Source organism: Ammodytes marinus (assembly GCF_949987685.1).
Source record: "Ammodytes marinus genome assembly, chromosome: 3".
NCBI classification, from domain to species: Eukaryota; Metazoa; Chordata; class Actinopteri; order Uranoscopiformes; family Ammodytidae; genus Ammodytes; species Ammodytes marinus.
In genome coordinates this window covers 16934756-16962295 of record NC_137232.1, presented here as the reverse complement: position 1 = coordinate 16962295, position 27540 = coordinate 16934756, and the positions used below count along the sequence as shown (strand labels likewise).

At 39.1% G+C, this 27540-nt stretch overlaps 3 protein-coding genes across 3 annotated transcripts; 2 read left to right on the top strand and 1 right to left on the bottom strand.

Annotated features, from left to right (window-relative positions):
* Window positions 1-336: 336 nt before the first annotated feature.
* On the bottom strand, window positions 337-3010 carry hmgb1b (high mobility group box 1b). Its single transcript, XM_080052793.1, has 5 exons — window positions 2813-3010; window positions 1530-1690; window positions 1293-1438; window positions 1014-1188; window positions 337-906 (listed from the first exon to the last, which is right to left on the bottom strand). The coding sequence occupies exons 2-5, from the start codon at window positions 1674-1676 to the stop codon at window positions 784-786; spliced, it is 591 nt and encodes a 196-aa protein (XP_079908919.1). The 5' UTR covers window positions 1677-1690; window positions 2813-3010; the 3' UTR covers window positions 337-783.
* Window positions 2691-6308, top strand: tex26 (testis expressed 26; the record flags this gene model as incomplete). The annotated part of the gene is made up of 7 exons (XM_080024749.1): window positions 2691-2760; window positions 4863-4947; window positions 5053-5215; window positions 5321-5477; window positions 5641-5802; window positions 5903-5974; window positions 6175-6308. Coding segments are annotated over 7 exons (843 nt in total), but the record flags the coding sequence as incomplete, so codon positions are not given.
* Window positions 6309-7868: 1560 nt separating this feature from the next.
* Window positions 7869-26775, top strand: wdr95 (WD40 repeat domain 95; the record flags this gene model as incomplete). Its single annotated transcript, XM_080024748.1, has 28 exons — window positions 7869-7936; window positions 8399-8657; window positions 9973-10056; window positions 10237-10302; window positions 11812-12039; window positions 12952-13037; window positions 13168-13260; window positions 13342-13387; window positions 13492-13538; window positions 15051-15168; window positions 15357-15426; window positions 15888-16128; window positions 16220-16325; window positions 16823-16974; window positions 17798-17900; window positions 18040-18146; window positions 18250-18329; window positions 18434-18488; window positions 18577-18622; window positions 19037-19096; window positions 22648-22798; window positions 22888-22983; window positions 23087-23145; window positions 23713-23845; window positions 23972-24011; window positions 24421-24509; window positions 26274-26458; window positions 26764-26775. 28 exons carry the CDS (start codon window positions 7869-7871, stop codon window positions 26773-26775), a joined length of 2880 nt encoding a protein of 959 aa, XP_079880874.1.
* Window positions 26776-27540: the final 765 nt, after the last annotated feature.

Here is a 27540-nt window from a genome sequence, read left to right as displayed (position 1 = left end):
GATATTTTTTTATTTTCTGAAAAGTGCCAATTCTGCAGGTTGACCATTTCGCCAAAATCAGGCTATTTATTGTTTACCCATAGACCGTGTCACTTCACATTTAGAACTTAAGTAAAATGTACTTGATACCATAAGGTCTTCATTTTAATTAAAGTTTATAACTTAGCTGTTAAGCTATAATGTTACAGTAGGAACAAGAACAAAGAGATGGCATGCTATTGAAAGTCTCCGATGTTTGAATTATTCATGCATATACTTGATAGGCTCCACTTTTCACACGTTGGGTCTTTGATGGGTTATCTTGGAGATGTTGCAATTACACAATTAAGAAAACAATTTATTAGAAAAAAAAAACGACCTTTATTGAAGACATTCTTGAATTTCGACAGCTGCATTGGATATTAGAGTGGTATTTAAAGAACAATAAAAAGACATTGGGACAGCACATAAAAAAATATTTTTCAAAATAAAAGAATACACTACCAACTCAGAAATCAAATTTTTGAGTTGCAACACCTAAAGACTACGTAATGTCATACGGATTTTGTAGTCCTCCTAATTTGTTACAGAACATTGCAGGGATAAAGAACTACCACTAGAAAATTTCAAACGTAAGATATGTAGTGTTAACTTTACAAAATAAAAGAGAATAACACTGTACATCTTAAAAACATTAAATATACACATGTTCTTGTTCAGTCTTAATTATGTTTCAAGATGGTGAATCGAGTATACTGGGGTTATATGGCATAAACAAAACTTCAGGTCCCTTCCTTATGCTGTTTATTCATCATCCTCATCATCGTCGTCGTCATCCTCCTCTTCGTCGTCGTCATCATCGTCGTCATCTGCTGGAGCGGCTGCTGCTACTTCCACTGTGCCCTTTGTACGATAGGCAATGATATCCTGTGGAAAGCACAACAAATGCGTTTAGTGTCTCAGAAATACCTGCTTTTACATTCTTCAAAGTAAAGGAGATGGACATAAAAAAAAAAGGCTCGAAGTGCATTCACCTTGTCGTATTTCTCCTTCAGCTTGGCAGCCTTCTTCTCATACGGCTGCTTGTTCTCTGAAGAGGAGCCATTCCACATCTCTCCCAACTTCTTTGCTGTGTCTCCAATAGTGAGTCCAGGACACTCACTTTTTACCTTGGGGCGGAAATCGCCACAGAAAATGAAGAATGCAGACCTGTGGGGAACAAAATGTGTCAGTGTTTAGAGACATCATATTTCACTTTGCACTTATAAGTTATTTAAACAAACAGTGTGGAGAAGGTCGATGATGGCACATACGGTGGTCTCTTGGGGGCATTGGGGTCCTTGAATCGCTTCTTCTTCGTGCCCTTGGGGGGAATGTAGTGTTGCATTTCCTTCTCATAGCGCACCTTGTCTTGTTTGGCCATATCTTCAAACATGCTCCTCTCTTTCGGTGTAATTTCCTTTTTTGGAAAAATATAAGCAGTTAACAATCTTAATCTATAGAATAAAAATGTAAGAAAGAAATGTACATATTTTTGAGGGCATTCTTACCTTCCAACTCGCAGAGCATTTCTTGGAGAACTCTGAAAAGTTGACAGAGGCACCAGGATGTTTCTTCTTGTGGTCCTCTCGCGTTGATTGCACAAAGTAGGCATAGGAGGACATTTTGCCCCTCGGCTTCCTTGGATCCTTTCCCATCTTGTCTTGATTTACTAATTTTAAAAAAAAAATAGAAGAAAATGCATTTAATTAAGGAGAAATATTTCCATATCTAGTAAAGCAGTGGCAATGCCAAAATATCCCCTCTTAATTGTCTGCCTCCTGCTTTGTCAGTTCCATCTATTGTTTAAATCGGGAGGGGGATGGGGGTGTCTGGGATGAATGATAAATTATCCATTGTATGTAGAGGGCCAATTTTTTTTTTTTTTTTTTAATAAACACTATTTTTCCGTTACTATACCCCCTGCATATGTGCAGTAACACAGCACAGAGCTAATCATGCACAGAACAGTGCGTTAAAATAGCTATGAACATTAGCCTCCAATTGATTTACCGTGTGTGGCAAACCAGCTTGGGGGTTGCATTTTAATAAATTAGCACTAGCATCCTCCGCCTTTTGATTGTTCGCTAGCTGTTAGCCATTATGGCTTCGCGCTTGCTTTGTGTAGCTCGAGCGGGCTAGCTTGGCTCCTCCTTATGAAATGACTATTAAAAATGGCTGATTACATTACATGCTAACAATGGCTAACGGACTGTTTTGAGACACTCCATTAGTCGGCCTCGTATTAAAACGCAACGACTTGTATAGACAAATTATTTAAGTTGAATGTGTTGCTGTAAGTGGCGGAGATCTTAGCTGGCATCGCCGCAGCCAGGTTTCCTTGGCACGGGCATCACCTTCCTGCCACATGATGAAAAAAAAACAGCTCGACCAAACCAGGCGACACCATTGTCATGCTATAGGAGTTAGCTCACTGCTAGCCGTTAGCAGACTAGCGGACGCAACGCTAACTGAACGTAGTTGTTGGTACTTGCTTGGTAGACCCATAGACCTTGGTGATCGCACTTTGTTTTGACTATCATTTAATCGTGTCACCGTTATTTGACCACGTAACTCGCATTTACTTTGCAGGACTATTGATTTAACATCTGCGGTTTTATAACTGCGTTAGCATATATATTTTTTTTTAGCTCAGTCACGCCAACTAAATACGTTACAACGCCGATTGTCAATGTATACTGTGCAAAACAACATTAAAGCCAACTCGTTCACTCATAACAGGTATGTACTCACACAGTGGCTGTGTTCATACAATTACATTCACTCTGCTTACCACTATAACGCTACGGTAGGCCAGCTGTGCGTCGGTACGTCTTAAACAATGGGACAAGAAGCTCCGTCAGTGCGCGCGCTCTTTCGGCTACAAGGATCCCTCTGTGTTTATCCTGCGTGCTGGCCTCCGACTGTTGGACATTGGCTACTCTGAGCCCCTCGCTGTATCTCATTGGACACTGGCTGTCTCAGCCCTGCTTGTTTTGCAGTTGGTTGTTCAAAACAAGAAGGGGCGACGGCGCTAAACTTGAAATAATAAACCGTCAACGCCTTTATTTGAACGAAATGCTTGATGCATGCATGTAGAGGGAAGTTTAGATTAGAAATAGGCCTATACCATAGATAGTAGGCCATATAAAAGGCCTAAACGTGCTAAAGCGAGTGGTTGCATAACTGCCCATATCCTTTACCCCATTAAGTAGACTAGTCAGCAAACTAAATGTTGAGTGCTTTATTGCTATAGGCTTGTGGTATTATTATATTTGTGCAATGACATTTCGATTGCATTTAATGCTGTTGCTGGTCAAAGTGGAGCAATTTTTAATTAAGTTTCTATTTATTGGGAAGTGTGAATTACTTTAGAATGATCTGTATAATTTCCTTCTCAAAAGGTTTAAATACATTTACATAGGTCTACCTGTATACATTTCAAAAAGAGAAATAAAAAATAAAAGGAGCATATTGTACGCAAGGATTTGAGCTCATTTAGCCTAATATAGGCCTACCATCTTTTACAAACAGATTTATCATACACATTCCATCTGCACAACCAGTCACAACTGTCACATAGCCCTGTAGGCCTAAATGCCATGGAGTAAAATTAACAGTAATTTTCTGAAAATTGAGTTGAAGATTAAAGCAAGTAATTGTAGGTTAAAATTAGTTTTTTTAGAAACAGACACAAATACGGCATCTGTGGCAATGTTGCATTTTTAATGAAGCATCTCCCCCGCTGAGCTGCTCACAGTGCCCATTCAATTGTTGTAGGCTATGTCTTCATAACCACACAGTCTAGAAAACATGCTGGGACCAGCTCTGTATGTGCACAGATAAACCTGGAAGCAACACTTATTTCAACACATTTAGTTGTTAATTACACATCTCATCAAGCCATCCATGAAGTGAACTTTTATCTGGAAATGGAAATGGAGAGGCTTCCATTACACTGAAAACAACCATAACAAAAGATACCAAAACAACAATGGCAGCCAAAGGTAATGTTAAACGAAGGATTACGTGAAGATTGATAGAACTTTTTAACTCACCGGAAAGTAAATTAAACTGATTAAACTGAACTTTCATTTGTGCCAAGTTGTTTACCATATAGCCTAATGTGTTATGGTTCAGCTAATTATGCTAGGTTATATAATAGACTGTGGTACATATTACTGTGTAGGCTATTCTTAGTTTGAATAATTTCACAGAATTATTAATTTAATTCTTGCTTAGTCTGGATTTGATACAATTACTCATGTAGTTATACTTGTTAATATTATTGTATGTGTCACATTTAAATTCCCAGTTGATGCACCTTCGGCTCTAGTTATTTTGGTTCCTACCTGCTGTGGGCATGTGTATGTATAGGCAATGGCTTCTCCCTCACGGTTGCAGTTTCAGTTCAGGTTACGCTTTCAAATGGAAGTCTCTCTGAACATTGCTGTTTAAAAAAATAATTAAAAAAGTTAAGATATATCATCATTCTCTTTTTAGTAGAGATGAAAATGCAAATACAAAAAGTATCAGAAAGGATAAGGTATCAAAACAGAGGTCTACATATTTCTTTACCTTTGCTAGACTACCAAAAAACAACAATTTGAATGTATTTTATGAACGTTTCAACTCAAAACACAAAACCTTTCCTCTGTTACAGAGAAAGTCTGATGTGAACCCTTATGTGTTTACTGTCTTTCAGTGTTGGCATTGATTGAAAAAGAATATTCAAAGAGAAATGTGGCACCCTATTATTATTTGTAGTCGCCTGGAGTGACTGGTGTTTTCAGAACCCAGGGTAACTATCTAATTAGCCCTTATTTATTTTAATTTTTTTGCAGGGGGAAGACAGTGGCGGGATCCATATGAAACATCTAATAGGAGACAATTTGTCTATCGGCCAAACTCAGCTGCAGTTATTCTGCTGTAAGATCTATCCACTGGCTTTCAGGCTTAAGTTCTGATTAGACATGCACAATTTGTGTGTTTGTCTGTGTGTAATCATTCCTCTTTATGTTGATGCATATGTAGGTGCCCGACATCAACTTCACTGATAGACTCCTATTCAAAATCTAGACATTTTGGTTCCACGGTGTACCATAAGGATTTTACCTGGAAGCCAGCCTGCAAACCTGAATGTATTCGCACAGGAACAGCCTCTGGGCAGAGAAGGAACAACCCGCATCCCAGTCAGGTTGCTATTAAGGCTGTGTTAGCCCTGGATTTTACATGTAGTTGTATGCCATGCTTGACCTCTCACAGTGTACGACAACCCTTAAATCAAACTATTTTCCCCAAGTCTTTCATGTTGTGGAGGGTGCCCAGGGACGCGGCAAGAAGCTCTGAGTATGTCAGCTTCCCTTGGAAATGTTCACCGTCTGAGGGGGAGATCCGTAAGGCCTTGACTGCCCAGTACCGCTCCACCTATAGATGTGACTTCATGGGTGTGCCGCAAGGTAAAACAAGTACGTTGATTAAGTCTTGTGTGTATGGAAGTGTGTCAGAACAGCTGAACTATCATCCAAGCACTCACTCATGTCCAAATCAAACCCATAACCAAAATCTGAATATTTCTCTCTGCAGCTTATTTTCCTTTTTGTTGTGCGATACGTTTGACAGGATATGATCATAATAATATTCCAGACAGAAGACTTTCACCTTTGCCCAGCAGGTGTGAAGGGCCACTCTCCAGTGACAAAGACACAAGGGATAATTTCTGCAAGCCAACACCTGAACTTCTGGATAATCACCCTCTCCACGGCCACAACACAGATCCTAAAGGTGCCTGTCGTTGAATATAGTGTATGATATAAAACACACACAGTAAGGGGTTCTCGTAATTCACCAAAGTCTAATGATTTCAATCCTTTGTGTGTCGCAGTTCGAGCTGTACAGAAGCATGTCCGCACACAGCATGAAATACCAGATTTGACAAACTACGACAGATTTTGTGGTAAGAGAGTAACTGATGTCAGACGTGTTGTAAAGTCTCTACTGCCCAAGGACCCCAGCAGTTACACAGGATTTTACCTCAGCAGGGTTAGCATCAACTAATCCCTTTGAATATTTGAGCATTTTAACTGGTTGCTTACACATTTGAATTTTGACGGACAAGTTGGCCTAATTAATATTCTATGTCTTATGGCTTTGCAGAAAAGGAAGCTGTAAAAACATTATCGAGCAAAGACTTGTATCCAAATGACTGGGACAAGGTGAACAAACTTCCAGCCGTTGTGCAAAGTTCCTGCTCACCGGAGTATATATCAAGCTGGCCAGGACCTACCTGATTATGTCATGTCATAATAATATCATGTAATATACATTGAATTACATTAAAGTGTCTTGCAGAATTCAGCTGCTCTGTCATTTTTGTGTGTGGAACTTGTGTGTTGTGAAAATTAAAAATCGCTGCCAGATAAAAAATATATTTTTCTGCCTTCATGTTTCATCACCCCCATATTCTGATATCTGACATTATCAGTCTGCAGTTTGATAACAAGACAGGATTGAGTTGCTTTGACTCAATGGGTTCTGTCTCCACTTAATATCACCAGCAGCAGAACTTTAAATTTTTTTTGCATTGTGAAATGATGTTTTCCAAATGAATTATCTTTTATATTTAATTTATTAATTTCCCTGGTAGAACATGAACATGTATAAATGCCAGTATGAGAGATAATGGAAAAACTGCCACAAAAGTTAACTGATTCAAGTACAATACAATATCTTTATTGGCATTGTAACAGGTACAACGAAATTAAGTGCAGTCCGTGTAAAGTGCAAAAACATCTGTTATGAGAAAATGATTTCACTCATTACAATGTATTGAATTGAATTGAAAATGTTTTTATTTCGAACAAGTAAAAAATTTAAAAAGCAATAATAAACATAAAATAAATGAAACAAGTGGACAGTTACAACAAAGTAATATTTACACACAATGAAAACCACAAATGAAAATAAACAGTCTTACACTTGCTTTACCTGTTCGAAAAGGGGTGAAACAAGGGGTGAGAAGAAGAAAACTTAAACTATCCATAAATAAATAAATTAAAACTAAATTAAAACTATAAAAATAGTCAACTAATAGGCATTAAAAAAGGAACACATAGGACACAAGACATAAGACACACCCACACAACATCTAGGCTACATTCATAAATGTTCTTTACACAAATGTGTCACAACTATGCCCTAGTCTTAGCTACATTTAGTGAGGTTATGGCTGTTGGGTAAAAACAGTTTTGTAGTCTGTTTGTTTTTGTTTTCATTGACCTGTATCTCCTGCCTGATGGCAGTAGTTCAAACAGTTTGTGTGTTCTTCAGGATGGAGTTTGTCTTTTTGAGGCAGCAGGAGCTGTGCAGTTCTTCCAGGGAGGGAAGAGGGCAGCCAGTGATCTTCTGTGCTGCCTTTATGACCCCCTGGAGCCTTTTCCTCTGTGCCACCATGCAGCTTGCAAACCAGACACACAGACAGGTCAGGATGCTCTCTATTGAGCAGCGGTAGAAGGACACCAGCAGTTTTTGGGGGATGTTGTTCCTCCTGAGAACTCTCAGGAAGTAGAGTCTAAGTAAGCAATGCAGGTGTTCAACCAGAATTAACATGGTGACTAAGCCTTTTCTCTCTCTGTCAGTGTGGTGTCTTGTCTTTAGTTTTGTAGTCTCAGTTGTCACTCCTGGTTTCTTAGTTACCATGGGTTAGATCAGGTGTAATGCTAGAGTGAGTGTCAGGTATAGGCTGAAGTGAGGTCACTGATTAACTCCTATTTGAAGGAAATGTGCTGCACTTCATTCTACGCTCTGCTTTTTACGTGGCATCAACCTTTAAGGTGGTCCACCTAACGAGGATGCCACTGGGGAAAAATGTCCGCTCTTCTTCAGCTTCAGGAAGATTAGAAACCCAACCTGGGACCAGGTAATTTGTTAATTGTCTTATACTCTCCTTACTAACATTGTAAATCACATGTTTGTGTTAAATCTCCTTTCATACAAATTCAATCTGATTTTACCTTTTCATACCAAGTGCTTTAGATAAAAGATAATGGGATCCTGATTGCAGCCTTGCCTTGCTTTTTTTCTGTTTTGATCAGAAAAGTTTACTGTTGTCATGGTGCTTGAGTTGCCTTATGCGGCAGCACTGAGCAGTCACCATGTAACACAGGAAGTAAGGTCACCTGGTATTACATTTCTTAGATGTAATTGATTTATGTGTGGTTTCCACGGCACACTGAAAAAAAAACGTGGGTACTAGGAGTCAAGTAAAGATGCAATACCGTCCTGAAATACTTTTAATAAACGCCTAAACGTTTACCCATAATAACAATGAAACACTATGAAAGCAGTGCATTTAACTAAAATAACATCCATAACCCTGCAGCATCCTCTCTGAGCTGGGGAGTGCAGGGGAGAGAGCGAGAAACCCTTCTGAGCCGAGTCGCAGGCCAGAGAAAGTCACAGATGACTTCCCAGCTCCAGCTAGAGGAATGGGTGTCAGCGAGGACACAGGAGAGCAGCCTGAATGGTTGATCCGAGAGCAGCTGAAACGGAACAGGAGAAGACACACCATCACTCATGGAGATAAGGCTGAAATCTTGAGACGACAACACAACGGTGTCGACTCAACTCGCAGCCTCAAGGTACAATTTTGAGAACGTGTATCTGAAAAAAGTGAATGGGACTTATTTCAACCTATTTCTGCATCTCAAAAGTTGTCCTAGATTATTTTAACGTTTTTCCCAATGGCCCGACTACATTCTTAAAGTTGCTGCCTATAGCCTCAGGGTGTCACTAGAGTATTACATTGCAACACTTCAGTTCAGTCTACAGACGCTTACCAAAGTGCCTCAACTCCAACTACAGCTGAAACACATATCATCAGCAGCAGGATGAATGTGAGGTGATGCCAACAATGCCATTTTAAATCAAGTTGATGCTCAATTTAGTCACAGCCTGACAGCGCAGCAGTGAAAAACGTCCCTCCCCAGAGCCCGGGATGGCCAAGTTTTGGGCCAAAGTATAAAACAAACACAGAATGCTGAGCCAACTGCTTTCATGTTTCCCCAGTTGATTCGAAATTCAAGCTTTCAAGCTGACAGGAACGATGATGATGTAAAAAGTTGGTGGGTTTCAGTCAGTCAAACTCTCGCACTTAATGTAATGAGCAAATGTGCCATGACAGATTAGTTGGAACAGGCCTAGGAGTTCAAAGTTATGTGGCTCTAATAAAGGGATCCGAGGTCATATGAACACTTCCAGTACTTCCATCACCCCGGATGGTTAAGCAATTATCCCTGCTATTCAGTAGATACCGTCGGGGGGAAAAACCCCGACCCTGTTTGCACCCTTGAGGAATTAGGCTGTTTATCCCCTGTTATTTATTAAACGTAGATCAAAGAGTGTCATGGATCAAGGACCCGTTGCTAGGGAACCGTGGAAAGTGAAAAAGAGGATTTTAATACATAAGGCAGGCTTCTCATCTGGCCTTCTGCGAGCATCTCTGGGACATGTCATTACCAACGGTGGCTTGTAGTGGACATTACAGTAAGTCAATAGTACTCAGAGGTGGAGCCCTAATCATTGTGTTCATTGTAAAATTGACACTGTTAATATCTCATACATCGATTTGTATTTTTAGCAGTCAGACTTTACAAACTGCCTGGTGAGTGGATTTGAGTTGACTGGTGCGGAAAAAATTAATGACACATTAAAAACCCAGTTAAACTTAATTTCTGGTTTTACTGCTCAATGTTCACTTTTCATATGTCACCTTTTTCCCTCTATTGAAGATAGATGATACGATATCACTTGACAACCTCCAGCAACTGAACATAGCATTTGAGGTAGGCCTACTGTATAAACACACACACACTAACACACACACACACACACACACAAACTGACAGTATGGTTATTCCTTTCTGACAAATTTTACTCTATTTTTCTTTGTACAAGGAATGTGAAATGAATGGTTTGAGATCCATTGATGCGAGGAATTTTGGACGTATAGTGAAGAAGTGTTTGGGTTCGCCTAAGACGGTAAGACAGGGTGACATTTCTCTTTATATCTTACTCTCTCTCTCTCTCTGAAGTTCTCTCATCCTTGTGTTGTCTGTGTCTCTTGCCTCTTTGCAATTAAGGACGAGCCGTTACAATTACTTGACTAATTTACAACAAGTGTCATTGTGCCTTATTCTTTTGTTCTTTTGAATTTCACAGAGCAATGCACAGATCCAAGGCTTATTTAAGAAGATTGATTATTCGGGCCAAGGAAGGATTTCATGGGTGAGATAAGATTCTTATGTGTTTCTTATGGAGCATGCAGCCTTTTTATTCGGTGGAGGAGAATTGCCTCAGTTATTACACTTTCCCATGCATGCTAACACCAAGGAACTGCAGTAACAAAAGTTAGGCCACTATGAAATATGGCAGGGTTATTTTGGCAACAGTAATTCAGTGGGGACTAGTGCAGCAAGTGTAATCGAACACAATGAATCAGGCTAAATCAGCTTTTCTAGTGCCAAGTTGACTGTACACTAAGCCATTTGTCTTCTGCTGCCTCAAAAGCCATGTTTTCCCACGTAATAGCTTACATTGGTATTGACTTTTTATGCTGGACTTAATTTTCAATATCTTTTCGGTGTTTTTTTTCTGCATCTTGACAGTTAACCAATATTTTCAGGGTGTTTGGATTGAAAAGCTGAAAACATTACTCACATTTCTTACGTTTGTAAAGAAGCGATCAGAAGATATTTACAGACACATGGTGTATCATCGGAGTAGTATTTGTTTTTTGAATGCAAGAGTTGAAGAAGTAATTTTACAATTGCTCTCATATAGGAGACTTAATTTCTGCTGGGGATGGGAAGGACAAGCCCCCCCCCCCCCCCCCCCCCCCCCCCCACACACACACACACACTTTTCAAAATCATATTACCAACGTCCTCTGTGCATTTTCCAGACTCAAAACACCCATTTAATCTATATTTGTTACATTCAAAACCCCTCCGGAAAAAATGCTATGATATAAAATGAAACAAATATTAAATATCTTTGAGGACCATGTGAGAAGATACATACAGTTTTTCTCAGTCGCTTTGGTGCTTTTCTCACATCACTATTAACATTTGCACAGCAGTTACACACCTCCTCGTGAGTGAAAGCTGAAGTCCACCTGAGAGCAATTGTTCAATTTAGGAGACATTTCCAGGAAGAAATGATAAAGAAAGGTATAAATGTGCTTGACAGAATTTGATAACTAGTTCAACAATTTTGTATGTAATGACTCAAGCAATGAAATGAAGACTATTAGTTTTATTGGGAACGACTATTCAGCATCCATAAGTATAGTTCATTTTGACTGACATGACATAAGCAAATGACAATGTTATAAAACAGCAGATAATTGTATGAAAGCAACTGATACATGTCCAAAAGCATTTGCAATTTGTTCAGAGGAAGGAGAAATTGCTACTATGATGTGCTCAAATGACTAAATGTTGCGGAGGTTGAACTAATAGTTATGAGAATTTTCATTCTGATCTGAGAAAAGCACCAAAGCAACTGAGAAAAACTGTAATAATTATCCTTCATAAAGAATGACGATAAGAATCAGCTTTTTTGGCTAACTAAACATTTGTAAAATACAAGGATTATTATTATTTTTTTAAGAACCTCTGACGTTTTGCTCAACACATTTGCTCATGTAACCATTTTAAAGAAATGCATGACCATCGACATGCGGGTAAGACTGCCTGAACATTAGCAGTCCTAACACAAAGGGATGTTTTGCAGGGTGAGTTCTGCACACACATGCTGCAGGAGTATAAAGAGAAGCAGGAAACTGAAAGACGCAGTAAGCAGGTGGCTCTCACTCTGCCAGCCGTTAAGACGTCGTGTCACGCCGTTCCAATCGTCAACATCCACTCCACCCACGATGGCACCGTTGTCACAGTGCGAGAAGACGGGGTTGTCTGCTGCTGGAGCCCTGAACTCAAAGCACTGGACACCAAAGACATGTTTGTATGTCTGACTTTTGGACATTAACCTGAATTCTTTATGGAGAAGTCTGGTGTCATTCAGTATCTCTTTAATGGTTAACAAATCCAGTGAAAAGACTAAATCAAACATGTGTCCATATTTCAATACTTTGTGACTATACCTACATTGTCTGTGGCACTCAGCTTCCAGCCCATTAGTTCATATACTGACACTCTTTAGGAATAAATCATAAATGAAACAGGTCATTTCCACTTTATTTATTATCTCAAACAGGAGTACATAGTGTATTTGTTGGGGACTTTCTTGTTGCTGATGAATACACATTTGGTGCTCTAGTGAGTATTTACAGCATCAGCATGAGAGCGTGACAATACTCTGACAGTAAATTACAGTGTGTTCCATTGTCGGACCTTGTTGTAGATAGATAGATAGATAGATAGATAGATAGATAGATAGATAGATAGATAGATAGATAGATAGATAGATAGATAGATAGATAGATAGATAGATAGATAGATAGATAGATAGATAGATAGATAGATAGATAGATAGATAGATAGATAGATAGATAGATAGATAGATAGATAGATAGATAGATAGATAGATAGATAGATAGATAGATAGATAGATAGATAGATAGATAGATAGATAGATAGATAGATAGATAGATAGAGAGAGAGATAGAGAGAGAGATAGATAGATACTTTATTGATCCCGAAGGAAATTTAGAATATATGACACTTCCCTATGTGTCGTAAGGATAAATTACATGAATACTATATTCAGTGATATATGGCAACAACAAAAAAACAGAAAGACTATACACAACATAGTCTTTACAGGTATTTATTGCAAAGCATCCTCAAATTAAACAAGTGTTACTTTGTCTATATATTTACACTTATTTTTAACATATTACTTTGTTTATTACAGAATGAAGGACCTGCAAACAGGAAGTCAAAGTGGGCAAGTGATTTCACTCTGATGACCGAGTACAACAAGCTGATGATCGGAACAGGGTAATCTGAGACGAGGTTTAACAAAATGCCTTAAAGGCCAGATTATCGAGTACATTTTGCGCTCTTGTTAACTGCAGGATCCACACAGTTTTTGATTGGTTTACTATGCATTTCTTGGTTCATCTTGCAGGGACAGAGAGATCCAACTTTATGAGCTTTCCACTCTGGAGCCTTATTGCCAGATCAACGCACTAGACACAGTGCCTCTGACGCTGGACTATGGGTGAGCAACAATATTGCAAATTGACATAATCTTCCAGATGTCACAATAAATCCTGACACATATGATTGTGTTTCCTCATAGTTACACTGGCCCTGATAAATGTTGTATTCTGTATGGAGACACTGAGGTTGGTCATTTGGTTAAAAACCTAATTTATTCATGAAACAAGAATCCTTATATCCTATTTAAATGAAGACTGGCAGAGGTTAATTTGTGTGTTTTGTGTTTCAGGGATGTTTGTCTATCATCTTAATATCGTCTGTTAGAGACACGCTCAGGTAAATGTCTTACTACATTATCAATATTATTTATATTGTTCAATATACCATCACACTAAATGCCATCAATGTCATAAACACATTATAAAGGTGTAACAGCATAATTGGATCTTGTTTTGTAGCATCTTCTCAAGCAATATTGTACCAGATTCTTAAAGTCAAAGATTGTTTTACTGAATAAATCTGGAAAGTTGGAGACAGACCATTGGCAGAAAATCAGTGGACTTACCAGTTTCACTCCCAGATCATGAACTTAAAGGGATAAATGTTGTAAGTGTCAGTGGGGTTGCATGTGTTACTAAGGCATAGTTAGTGTGTTACCTTATGGAGATTGGGGTCAGCTCAGTCATTTTAAGGAGTTTGAGGGAGACGTCACTGTAGCAGAAGTCAGCCTTTTATTGTTGCAGAGGGGGCCAGAAGAAAAACTTTTTTCTTCCACATATATATATGCTACCCTAAAACTATAATATCCGTTCAACCCCACTTTAAAAATACTGAACCATCCCTTAAAGGATGGTCAAAATAAATGTGTCGAAGAAAACTTGACATAGAAATATATCCTACAAGTGAGTTACAGTTGCAGTTTGTTGAGTGATTCCCGAGTGAAAAGTTTGGGACTCTCTACTGAGTACCCTTAGCAGTCACAGCACGGTTCTGCCGCATCAGACTCAGAATCACAATGGTTTGATTGGATCCTTATTTTTCTAATACTGTGAGTAAGAATAGATTATATTTGCATTCATACAATATTATTGCAACTCAAACAAATAAGATGAACATTGTAATTTCCTTTCTTACATTTTTTCTTAAAGGTCAAGGCTATTTTGCAAAAAATGTATTTCATCTTTGCACTAAATCCTCCTACTCCTTCTCCACTTCAAACATAACATTTCATTTGTGGTATTAGAATATTGATTCAAACTCTGAAATGTTGGGTGTTTATAGGCAGATTTATTGTACATAGCAGTATAACAGAAATATATATATTTTTTATCTCAGATCACAGTGAGAGTTATTTTGATTTATTTAAAACAATTGTAAAACCATTTGATTTGATAACTTGCCTAGGCTTCAAACCTTTGGGAATCTGTTTGTGTTGTATAGTATGAATACATTTTTCCAGTGAATCTTAGGGCATTGTTTTGTGGCCAACACCATTTTAAAAAACTCTCTAACCTTTTTATTTTCTCTTCTTTGCTTTAATGTGGCAGCTTTCAGGATGATAACACACGTATGTTAGTTTGACGTGTTGCATGAATTTGCCAGTTGAGACCTAGCAATCATTTTGTTCTAGTTATTGTGGAATGGGCTCTTTGAACTATAACAGCGCGGTGGAGAGTCGTATTGACACAGCCATTACACAGATGTGGTGGAAAATTATACCTTTGCTTCCCATAGGCTACCTGTCAATCAAAGACATGGTTATGATCAGTACGTATGTGAGGCTTCGTCTCAGAGAAACGTTACCACCGTCAGGCTTGACTGTTCATTTCAACTCCTTCTATTTTATAGATTATGGAATAAATTACCAAAGCTTGAAAGTATACCCAACATAGCGATGGACAATGCAGTGCTTTCTCCAAATGTGACCTTTGTCAGATGGAAAGTTCATCAGGACTGGGTAACACAGGTGATATTTTACCCTTTCACAAGAATGTACACACTCCTCACAAAGGAATAGGTTTTGAAGTTCAGTCGGGTGACAATTTACAATATCTGCAGAGGCGGTGTTACACTACCTTTAGTTAAATGATGTGACATTGTGAACAGATAATCCTGAAAAAGACTGAGCAAACTAACTCTTCTCTCTAAATTCAGGCAAAATATTTTCACAGCTTCCAAGCCGTTGTCTCCTCATCAAACGAAGAATCTTCGTCTCTCGTTATAGGTACTTTATTATATTTACTTTTACTTGTTTGGCTTGTTTCTTTTTTTTGTAATAATTTTTTTTTACATGTTCAAAACCATCAGGTTTATGAAAAAATAATCCAAGACTTTTATTATTGGCAATGTACAGTCATTAAACTGGTCTTTCAACATTAGGCAGTCTGATAGGAGAGCTTCACGGCATGACTCTTGATGACACATCTATTACAAATTCGCCCAATCAATGCAAGCGTGGTGTGTGTGTGTGTGTGTGTGTGTGTGTGTGTGTGAGAGAGAGAGAGAGAGAGAGAGAGAGAGAGAGAGAGAGAGAGAGAGAGAGAGAGAGAGTCAGATGCACGTGGGCATGTCCACTTGCCAGCTTGCTCAATTTATTTAGATAAATGTCCCTGGCTTCAAAATCATGTTTTGATCGATGCCTGTTGCCTGGTAATCAAATGTTGTTTTTCTCATTTCCTTCTTGAGGTTGCGTGCTGCCTCTGACCGATGCCGAGCAGCAGTTGAGTGACATCACAGAGGCCTGCTATGAAGGCAAAACCAAGAAGGTCCACCTGAGCTGGACTCCACAGCCCCGGGCATCATGTGACCAGAGGGTTTTCACCATTCACAAAGGTGTCAAGGCTTTTGACCTGTGTCAGAAGCACAGCTTGCTGGTGACTGGAGGCATGGACAGACTCATACGCACGTGGAACCCGTATTCATGCCAGTAAGGAACCAAAAGTTCAGTTGGATTTTCTTTGAGAAACACTCGCTGAAAAGGCCACCTCATCTTGGTTCTGTTTTCTTTTTCTTTTTAGGAAACCAACTGGTATCTTGAGAGGCCACTCCGCTCCCATCGTCTACCTCTGCATCTGCTCGGAGGACAGTCAGATCTTCTCTGTGTCTGTGGACAGCACGGTGAAAGTGAGTCATCATGACTCATTTTCTTATGTCTCATTATTGTGATTCTTCTGTGATGTTTTAAATGTAATATTGAGAGACATGTTTTCATGCTTACATTACCTTAGTTTTCCTTTATGCCACTTTTTACTGAAGTATACTATTTTACTTTTTGTACTTCACTATTCATTATTTGTCAGCTCCAGTTGCTGTTCAGATTAAGGTTATACACACATCTAGATTTAATAATTTCATAAAATACATTAGGCCCACCTCAAGCAGCAACAATCTTTCAGTGCTGCTTATATAACAATGATCCAGTGATACAGAAATCTGAGAGAAGCCATTCTGCATGAAAAACTTAAGGAAGTACATTTGATACTTGAAATAAATGTTATTGTTAATACTTATTGTTAATACACTGTCAAATTTTAAATGCGGGATGTTTACCTATAACAAAGTCTTTACTTCCTTACGTAAGTAAATTATGTGAATTATTCTATCGCCTGTTCTCATTTCAGATCTGGGATATTCATGACCAATGTTGCCTGTTTACCGCGGACCACAAATCAAGCGGGATTCATGGGGACATATCTGCATGCTCGTATTCCCCTGCTATGAAATCCCTTTACGTTGCTGCAGACTGCATGGCTGTGCTCTCCCTGAAGATAAGGTTGGCTGCCATGCCTTTGTGCTTTATTCATCATAGAATCCAATGTACTCTGAAGATGATGTGGTGAGAGAGTGAGATCATAAGGCTGTAATAATCAAGCAAAGAGTATTTAATAATCAAGCAAAAGAGTATTCAATCAAACAACAGAGGCTTCATGTTCCATCCAGCCCAACCCAGCAAGCCCCGCGATGACTTTCTGAGAAGAATGGCCAGGAACAGTTCAGGGCTCAGGTCTCTTATCCTGGCAACAACAATGGCTTCAGTTCACCATAACAACAATGCAATGCTCTCAATTGGCCAGTCATGTGAGGGGGGGACGGTGGGGGGGACAGTTTGAAGACACAGAAGGGGGAGTTCTGAGCATAAGACAATAGAAGAGGTGTGGCCCGTCTGAGTGGTTTGTTGGATACGCATTTGAGGAATCTACATTTCAGTTTACAATTAAACAACATACAATATATCTCACTATACTTATAAGTCTATACAAGATACAAACAATGTTTCCTATTGCATTAATAAGCATTCCAACATTTGAGTCCAGAGATATATCATATGCAATATCTGCCACCACAATGACTTCTGAAAATATTCCTCCGCTGAACTAATTTAAGGGCGATGGTTTGTGAAGTTCTGAGGGGAAGAAAATACAGCTAATGATAGTGAAGATTTGAGAGAAGATCTTGTTAGGGGATTATACATCCCACTTTCACCCAAAAGATACAGTACATGCTATAAGTTTTTTTTCTTTGTCTTTCTTTGATTACAGCTCCTTGGTATTCATCCCCCTGTTATTCATTGGGATTTATTTTTGTTTTATCCACAGACCGAAGCTTCATAGGCGTCTGACTGTCTCTCATAATGAGCCTGTAGCGTGCTGCGGCTACAGTGAGGAGTTCCGTCAAGTTGTCAGCTGCACCGAGGGATCTGTGAGTAAATTAGGATTTTATCATCAGAGAAGCAAGCAACCAACTCTGCCGCATTTACGCTGCCAAATGAATCCAGTCATTCAGTGTCTAACAGTGACATCATAGCATGTAATCAAGCCAAAACTCTCCTGGTTTTTAGGTGGTGAAAGTGTGGGACTTTGACACCGGTCGTCAGATGTTTGAGTTTGGCGGCACATGTGAGCAGTCTGCCATCACGTGCATGACTTTTGACCCAAAAGGCAGGAGGTATACACTTCATGAAGCAGCTTCTGAAAATGTTCACTTGTTATTAACGTATTAAAGACTCTGGTTCCTTACAGTAGCCTATAGTATGTGTTTGTCTTTGTAGACTCATCACAGGCGGAAGAGATGGGTGTTTAAAGCTCTGGAACTTCAACAATGGTCAGTGCTTAAAGACTCTAAAGAAGGGTATGTATAGTTAATGTTTATCACTTCCTCAAAACAAAACAAAAAAATGTAATAACTACATTATCCAGTAATGGTGGAAAAATCACTTCCAATCTTTCTTGTAGATGGCGAATGTCGCGAGGTGTGCGACTGCATATTTCTAAAGGTTCACAGGAATTGGTAAGTAACGGTTGTGACATGTGGCAACATTTTCTTGACTCTGTATGGATTTCAGCCCGTGTTGAGTTTGTGCACTTTCTGTTCTAAGCTATGTGATGTCTGTCGGTCGGGACCAGAAGATTGACATATACCCAGTGAGTGAGTATAAAAGAAAACCTCAGTTTCTAGGTGCTATTTGTCAGTCGAGTTTCAGAAATCCCAGTCCAATTATTTCTCCAATTCCTTCATATCTCCATCGTGTTGCAACCCATTTGCATTTGTTTACATTGTTATTAAAAGCTGAATTCTGAAACAGCAAAAAAAATATATTCTTGTAGCTCACGCCACACATGGCCTGTTTTGAATTCCATTATAAAACCAGACAATTGAGAAGGAAGCAGGCATATTTTTGGCTGAAAGCGATGTCTGGTTTATAATAATGTGCGTGTTACTGTGCTAATAGGATATTCTATCAGCTAATATTTTTTATGAAGCAAACATAACGGAATATATTAATATTAAGATTAAAACATGCCCTGTTCACTGACTTTGCTTCTGTAATTCTTCAGGACAGACCAGAGGACTTCCATCGTGTCCAGAGGCCGCAGCCTTCATGGCAGGATGATCTGGTGATTAATGAGCAGAAAATTCTCTTGGCAACAACTTTGAGAAAAGAGATTCAGGCAGACCAAAATAAATAATAGTGGGTTCAGACGCCGACTGAGAGTTTGTATTTCCTCCCAATGCGACATTTCTTTCAGGCCAACTAGATCACAGCGATAGAAGCCTCGGATGGATTCAATCATTATTGTTCCTTTCATAGATAGTAAAGCCTTTTGTGTTGAAAGTGGAAAAAATGACAAATTGGGTCCTCTTGTTGTGAACTGAAAGCACGGACAAAAACCACATGCGGCAAGTGCACAGTGTGTGCTGGTTATTCAATTACTGCATTGTTTATTTATTTATAGACATCATGGCAAAAAAATATGTATTTGTTTTGTTCCTTCAATAACTTTTTTCTTCACAAAAATATCGAAAGAAATTCGGAACTTTCTCTTTGCTGGACTTAAGTACAACTTTGAGGTGCTTTACTTACACATTTTATGTCAATTTATATTACTATTCTTTTACATTTCAGGGACAAATATTGTGATTTTTACTCCATTCTATTTATTTGACAGCCATCAGAATCAGATTAAAATTAACTACAGGTTATCCCCAGTAGTTCTAAAATAGTTAAAGTAACTCCAGATTGACTGCAATACACCATTAAAATTTCGTTACTACACCAACTAATCATTGCGCTATACTGTATACTCCAGGTGTTTGGCCATTTCTGTCCCTGCTCTGCCCTCCCGTCACTGGTGCACCTATAGGACTGTGCAGATGAAAAAACTTCCATGCTGGTTGTGTTCATATTGCACAGACACACAGAGGACACTGTCTTCTTTGGTCCTGAGAATTTTGCTGACTGGCTGGAAAGCTCAGAGAGGTAACAAAGCTCCCTGATCTCTGCCCTGCTGTGCAGCATCGCCTGCAGAAATGTTTTAACTCAAGCAGTGGGATTCACCAGCCATCCCGCCTGTCTGCCGTTTATTCCTCACCTTTCCTTTTTCCATCTTTCAGTCGGGAGAATTTCTATGAGATCATTTTGAGTTTATTTAGTTTCTTTTTATAAATGTGCCATCCCCCTGGACCCGTAGTGTTATTATATACTCATTTATACAGTGCAATATACAATATGTAACGCTCAATTTTTTTTGTGACGTTTTCTCCCATACACTTCGTTGTTGATGTCCTCAGATCAAATAGCTTTTCTCTGTGTTTATTTCCCAGATCAGCCAAGCACTGACCTGTCAGTGTACCTGTCAGGTTCTGCTCCAGAGCTGTCACTGAAACGGGACAATGGTTTTATTACTGACTCAGTTCAGAACACAGGGATGTGTGCAGTGCAACACATGCCCTGCCTACACTTCCCACCACAGTCTCTTATAGAATTACTTCCATATTTTATCCCCTGTGATTTGTCACTCCCACATAAAACTGATATCAAGAATCTCGTCTAAAGTTTCTCAGTGTTGTAATGCAAGGCACGTCAAATAGCTACCAACACCATAGATGTGCTTAGGGATTTTTCCTTTTCACTATTGATAATTTTGTCAGAGTTGATTTGATGTTTAATAAGTACCTCATTTGAAGTCATTTCATTTGATAACCCCTCATTTAGACTACCATGCTTTTATTTGCATGCTAACATGCTCACAGGGACAATATAACATTACTTTAATGTGTGTCTTTCTTTTTGTTGAATTTACTTGGTCGTAAACCAAGGTATTGGACAAAATTAACTTTTTGACCTGACAGTGGCAACAGTGGATCACCAAAAATTGTTTGGATTTATCATCTGAGCATCTTGTATATTAATGGCAATGACTCAAATTGCTGTTGGAATAGTCCACTAAAAACTGAATTCCTTTTTTGGCTATATACGTGATACATTTTAACACACGTTACTCTGCTTTCATCCACTTTCAGATCCTTATGAAAGACATCCAAGTGCAATAATGGACACAGCCTTATGCTCTCAGAGCTGTTCAAACAGTTCCTTTATTTGATTTAGGTGTATAATGAGGTAAGCAGGGCTCAGTTCTCTATCTACGTGAGCTTTAGGAGGGGGGAAATTGATTCCCACCAACACTGTATGTCTCTGTGTATGATCTATTGAAGGAGGCGACGCTGAGTTCCATTTCCTTCATCATTCTCTTAGCTGGTGGTTACACTCCCCCCCCCCCTCCCAAAGAGGCCCATTATAAACAGAGCAGCAAGAGTGTGGTACAGTGGCCAGTAAGAAAAGTGAACCCTTTGATTATCTACAGAGCCCTCTTTTGAAATAGTTTTTTCGTTAATGGCCTGCAGGATAAAGATCAATGGGTTGTTATATGTATATTGGTCTCTCTCCTCGAGCCCAGGGTTAACTTTGAATCTTGCTGTTCCTTCCAGATGGTCAGTGTTGTGTTACATCTCATTAAAAATGTAAAACATGGCCCAGTTCAGTTCTAAATAGTTCGGCTTGGAATAGGCTTGGAAATACATTTTTACAGTGAGTTCGCTCACCAGTGCCTGAGTCAAAAAAGTGCCATCTGCTTTCTCTGATTTTTCTGTAGTTGCTTTTTGGCAGTTACGCTCTGAGCAAATTATTCCTGCAGAGAAATAAGCACATAAAGCGCACACAAGATGAATGGGTTTTAAGAAGTGTGTGAAGTACAGCGAGTAGGAGTAATGTTTGGCTTGTCTGCTCGGCTCAGGGTTTTCACATCAAGTCAGTTGTTGATTCAAAATGTGTGACACACTTGGCCAGAGCACCGTATAGCGCCAAATCAAGACTTCAGTGACAACTCTTTGACATTGGTAGGTGGTTTGAAAGCAGTGGAGACATTTTCCTCTGAGCTGTTTAATGAGGCTTCTTCGGAGAGACATTTTCCTTGAAGTTTTCTCTTGAAACCGACTGGTGACGTTCACTTGATCATTTCTACGTTAATAAGGTTTAAAGGAATAGTTGGACATTTTGGGAATTGCACATATTCTCTTTATTCTCTAAGCATGTTAAATGAGAAAATATATACTGTAACTACTCTCCGGTCTGTAAAAATTATAAATATAAGCCACCACCAGTAGCTATTTAGCTTAGTTTTGCACAAAGACTGGGAAATTGGGGAAACAGCCAGCCTGGCACAATCCAAAAAAATAAGCAATATATTAAAATAACGTTCAGATCACTTACACTTTTAATACATATCTTTAAAAAAAAGAAGAAGAAAAAATGGTTTGTCCTTGTTTCCAGTTGTTGTGGTAAGACAACCTATTTAAAGAAGCATCACACATTTAAGACATGAGATTGGTCGCCTGTAAATCTTTTCATAACTCAAAAAAGCAAATAAGAAGTTTCCTGATTCCTTAAAGTCTAAACTTGATCTGTACTTTTAGAACCCTTTTAGACTTTTGCTACTATTTTAGAATACACAATTTCTTTTTAAAATGAACAGAGTGTAGAAACTTTGCACCTTTCCACAATTGCTGAGAGAGTGATAACACAGAAGCTGCAAATTAATTTTGCCTTGAAATCAGTTCACTGTTTTATCCAGCAGTTCTTTAGAGAGACTCATGCTTTGTCTCTCCTCAGAAACATGGCCATAAGGAAGACATCCTTTGTGTGGCGCACAGTCCCCCATCCCTCCTCGCCACCAGCAGCTACGACGGCGAGATCATTGTGTGGAACGTGGTTTCTGGACGGATACAGTGTCAGTTTGTCAGCCCTCACCAAAATGTTCAAGGTGATTTCACAGATGAGCGGTGAATATATACACTTAAATCTCTGAAATGATGTGAAACTTGCATATGTTTTTTTTCTTCTGTTACACAGGACAGGATACAAGTGTCCCAAGCCTCATTTTCCTAAAATGCCCCAACTTACAGCAGTTCTCCTCGGCTGCAGCTCTCCTGTCGGCTGGGGCCATGGGTCAGTGTTATGAACAGCACTAATAACAGCGCATGATTGCACTTTACAACCCTCTGCAATGTCTTTTAATACACTGTTAGTTATGTATTTCCTCTTTTTAAAGGTTGTATAAATCTGTGGAGCGTGCACCATGGAGGAGAATTTCTGGGCGGCTTCAGAGCTGTAAGATATCTTTACTCACTAACGTCTCTTGGATTCACTTTTGGATATGAAGAGATATGACTGAAGTTTTTATTTAATTTTTCCCTTTCCTTCATATTTGCTGATTAAACAGTAAGAACACTTGCAGGGCAATGTTTCTTAGTTGCTTAGTTCTAGTTTTTTCGACAACTTGCAACAACCTTCCAGCTATAGTGCAAGCAGGGACTCTTAATATTTGATAGATATATGAACATGCCCTATGAAAAGAAGCCCAAAGACAACATTTTCTGCCTTGCTATCGTGCATTTGTGTTCTGTTACGATGGCTCCTAAACATTTGTAGGTGCTCTTATTTTCATGTAGCCTACTTTCTTTTCATCATGCAGTTGTATCAAAAAGCACCATTATCTTGGCCAAAGTCAGTCTTTCCGCAGGGAAGGTTATGGTTGGATTTTACTTTCTTGTTCTGTTGGTTTGAGCGGAAGAAAAACCATGGCCAAATAATGAATAGTAATTGTTGGTGATTTGTGAGTGCTATGATTGAAGAATTCTTTATTTCATCAATTTGTTTTAATTATTATTCTTGCAGTCTAGATTTGAACAAAAGATTACAAAACTGGCTAAAACAGACAAGGACACTTTGCTGTACGCTGCTGACCAATTCGGTTACATATATGTTTACAACATGGAGAAGTTTTCCCCTGAGCAAAAATGGCCGCGAGGTTAGTAACATCCTTTCTTGACATTGAGTTTAATTCTACAGTAGCCTACATGCAATGAAAATAAGAAAATATGCTGTCTATAAGAGCATGACGAATCGTGTTTTTGTTTTTTAAACGTTTATTCAGCTGACCACTGCTGGCGTGCTCACACTGGCAGAATAACTGGGTATGTAGAATACACAACAAGTTGTATCATAACTACCTACAATGTCTTCTTGTCTTTAGATTAAAAATATCAGGCAGACACCAATAAGACTTTGGGTTGTGTCCTCCTTAACCTTTTGCTATCTGTACACTTGAAACTCCCCATGGGTATACATACATTGTGGAACCAATCATTCTCTGTACGTACGTATATGGGGTTGTTGTGGCAGCAGGAGCAGCATAAACGTCCTTCTGCTGTAGTTAAACAAAGAGTAGTAGAGCCTGTGTGTGGGAAGGTCTTAAAACAGGCAATCACAGTGGAGGTGAGACGCTGTACCATCAGACAGTGTACCAACATAGTGGATGATTTAGAGTGCCATGCCAGAAATGCCTTCTCCCATTCCATCTCATGTCTCTTTATTCTGGTCCAGCTTGCAGATTGTAGACAATGATCAAGTGGTGCTTACCTCGTCAACTGACTGCACTGTGCGCCTTTGGAGTGCGCGTGGAGAATTCATAGGTGGGTGGGTGTCATTTTGCAACCGTCAGTCCCCTCCTTCTAGACATTATTAATGTTTGTGCACATACCATTTATCTTAAGCATGGTGGAGAGATAAAGGTAGAAATGTTATTTATGGACACGTTCCATTCAGTTTTCTTGGAACACATGGCTGGATTAATCCACTAGAGTAGGGGACTCTGGGGTTAAAATCTTCCCACTCCCTGTATGTCCCTGTCACCTTCAACTTGAAGGTGACAGGGACAGGGAAGTACTGTTAAATACAGTTAAATACAGTGCAACCACATGTTAGCTTGATTCTATTATGCCTAGAGAGCCAATAAACAACCAGTACTCCCCTACACTGCAATACTACCTGGCCACTGGTTAGAGCAGTGGTTAAGTCATGCCCCCCCCCCCCCCCCCCCCCCCAGGAGACAGATTTTTTTTCGCGCCCCCCCTAAATTTAAATACTATTGAGAACCTGCTAATATTTATTTATTTATCTGTACAAAAAACTGTATGAGTTTCTGGCACGAGCATTCTGCATACAATCACCTTATTATCAAATTAGATAACAAAAATGAGCTGAGATAACTTCTACAGCAAAAAAGTTTATTAGCTCAATTTGTAACATTTAAACAAGACTGCTCAGTCTGTGTGAATCTCAGGACAGAGAAACAAGAGGAAATTATTCACTGAGGTTTCCATTTCATTCAAAACATTTTTAAACTGTAAACATAGTTAAGGTGGTGTTTTTTTATTATTATTATAGGCCAATAGGCCTTCTGTGATGTGATAACCAATACTTCATTAATGTTATTATTAGTCTACTTGCTTGATATCTTTTAAAATAGCCTACACACTTGGAGACACATGTGGACATTTATTTACTGCAAATCACGGCCTTTCGCGCGGATATGACCATACACAAGCACACATCGCGCTTGCTAGCACTTTTTTTTTTGGTCAGTTGGAAATCAAGGCAGCCCGCGCCCCCCCCCCCCCCCCCCTGACAACTCACGGCGCCCCCCTAGGGGGGCGCGCCCCACCATTTGAGAAGCACTGGGTTAGAGTGTTAATTATATTTTGTTTATAACACAAATTCATTTAGTTATACATCATGTACCCACAATTAAAAAAATATGTATTTATTTATTAGAGATGTAGGTGACATTATACCCAACGCAGATATGAGAGTGGTATCAATCTATAATGCTTGTATTTCCCAAAATGTTGAACTATTCCTTTAAGCAGCTGTCCCTTTTGCCAGTGAGTAGTCCAGCCTTGATGTTCATACACTGTGTGTGCCAAATGTTTCTTTAAATGCTAGTAAACATCCAAGGGAACAGTGTGATCCCACTTATAGCCATCTACATACTGAGAGACTCCTAATTATCTTGAGTTTTGGAATGCATTTGTGATCATCAGTTCAGCCCACTGACAAAAAGTATTCTAAGTAAAATTCCCTTCTGGCTTGATATTTTTTCTTCTACTTTTTGAAATACAGTTAAGAGAAAATGTCATGTTGTGCCTGGGCCATGTAAAAGCAATGGTTTGGCATTTTTTTCCCAAGCCAATGTGACCTGAAATTGATTCTTTGGAAATAATGATGGACATTTTCTGTGTGAGATGCACTGCTGCACTGTGGGGCACTGCTGCAGAGAAAAAATATTTCAAATGGATTCAGACATTGTGACATTTTAAGAGGGTACTGTTTCAACTGTCACATTCCTTGCGCACCATGCTGAGCAATTTGGCAAAAAAATGTTTCTCTATCCACAGGGACCTTTGGGCAAAGTGAAGGCTGGAGTACCCATGTCCCCTCTTCCTGGGAGCATCCTGCTGTCCCCTATGATATTTTGACTGATCCACTGAGTATGCCCAGTCACAAAATTTTCAATTCAAAATCAAGTCTTTTTGATGCCATCGATCCGGACAAGACTGACGCCCATAGAGGGGAACAAAAGGTGAATTGCATCACACACTTCACAAATTATTATGTTAGCGGTGTAAGGCATGTTTAACTGAACTTTGTCTCACCGTCTTGGGGCATTATTGCAGTCGGAGACACACAGTAAACCAAGGCTTCCTCCGACATCCATCAGCAGAAAAGACATTGAGGAAGATTAAAAGTACCTATGAGGAATACAAGAGTGGGTTAGTTATAACCTTTACAGCAGACACTGCAGTACATATGCAATGCAAGTCTTACACCAGTCTCACCTGTGAGAGTGACAGATTTCTATATCGTGTGTCTTCCTTTGCATTTCAGGCTCTTTCATGAAAATGCCAGGCATACTAAGAAGATATCGATTTGAACCAATGCCGGCTGAAAGGCTTTGATACTGTGGAGCAACCCGAACACCAGTGTAAAACCTGACCTCACCCTGCTGGTATTGATCCCTCCATAAGCTGTCCTGAGGAAATGGAATCATCTGAATAAGATGAAACGCTATTGATTACAACTGGGAAACTGGGTCATTGCAGTATCCAAAACTATATGGAGACAGGGCAAAAGCATGTTATTATATATTTAATACCAAACTGGTTCTTTCAACAAGTGAATTAAAACAATGGTTAAAGTTATAAAAGAAAATGTGACGGTAACTAAACTGATTACATACATCCCAATTAAACATGCACATTGGATACCAAGAAGGTTTCTTCAAGTTTTGCAGAATGTACAGCTGCTTATGTTGAAAAAAAGAGGGAGGGGGGCTGACCTGTTTACAAAAGTGCTGTTCCAAACAAATTCAGGCTGCCCTTATTTGCATTTAGAAGCACGCAACTGTTGGGTTTTAGTGCTAGTACGCAAGAAAAAGAAAAAAAAGGGTTTTGTAACTTGTTACCATTGTTACCATTAGTCAAGAGCAGTAATGATCATTTTGGCATTTATTTATATATATAGTATATATTTGTAGACTGCTTGAAAGAACACATTTGCCTCAGTTTTTCTGGGACCAATTTTATTTCGTGATTTTCTACAGATACACAGAAATCTATAAAAAATAAAACAATAGGAAATTGCACTAAACAGTAGACATTTCCC

Bases quoted from the DNA above. Each gene is read 5' to 3' on its own strand.
- hmgb1b (XM_080052793.1), bottom strand. From the start codon at position 1,676: ATGGGAAAGGATCCAAGGAAGCCGAGGGGCAAAATGTCCTCCTATGCC. The intron at 1,439-1,529 runs GTAAGAATGCCC...TTTCCAAAAAAG, and splicing joins AATGCTCTGCGAGTTGGAAG to GAAATTACACCGAAAGAGAG. The intron at 907-1,013 runs GTGAATGCACTT...TGCTTTCCACAG, and splicing joins TGAAGGAGAAATACGACAAG to GATATCATTGCCTATCGTAC.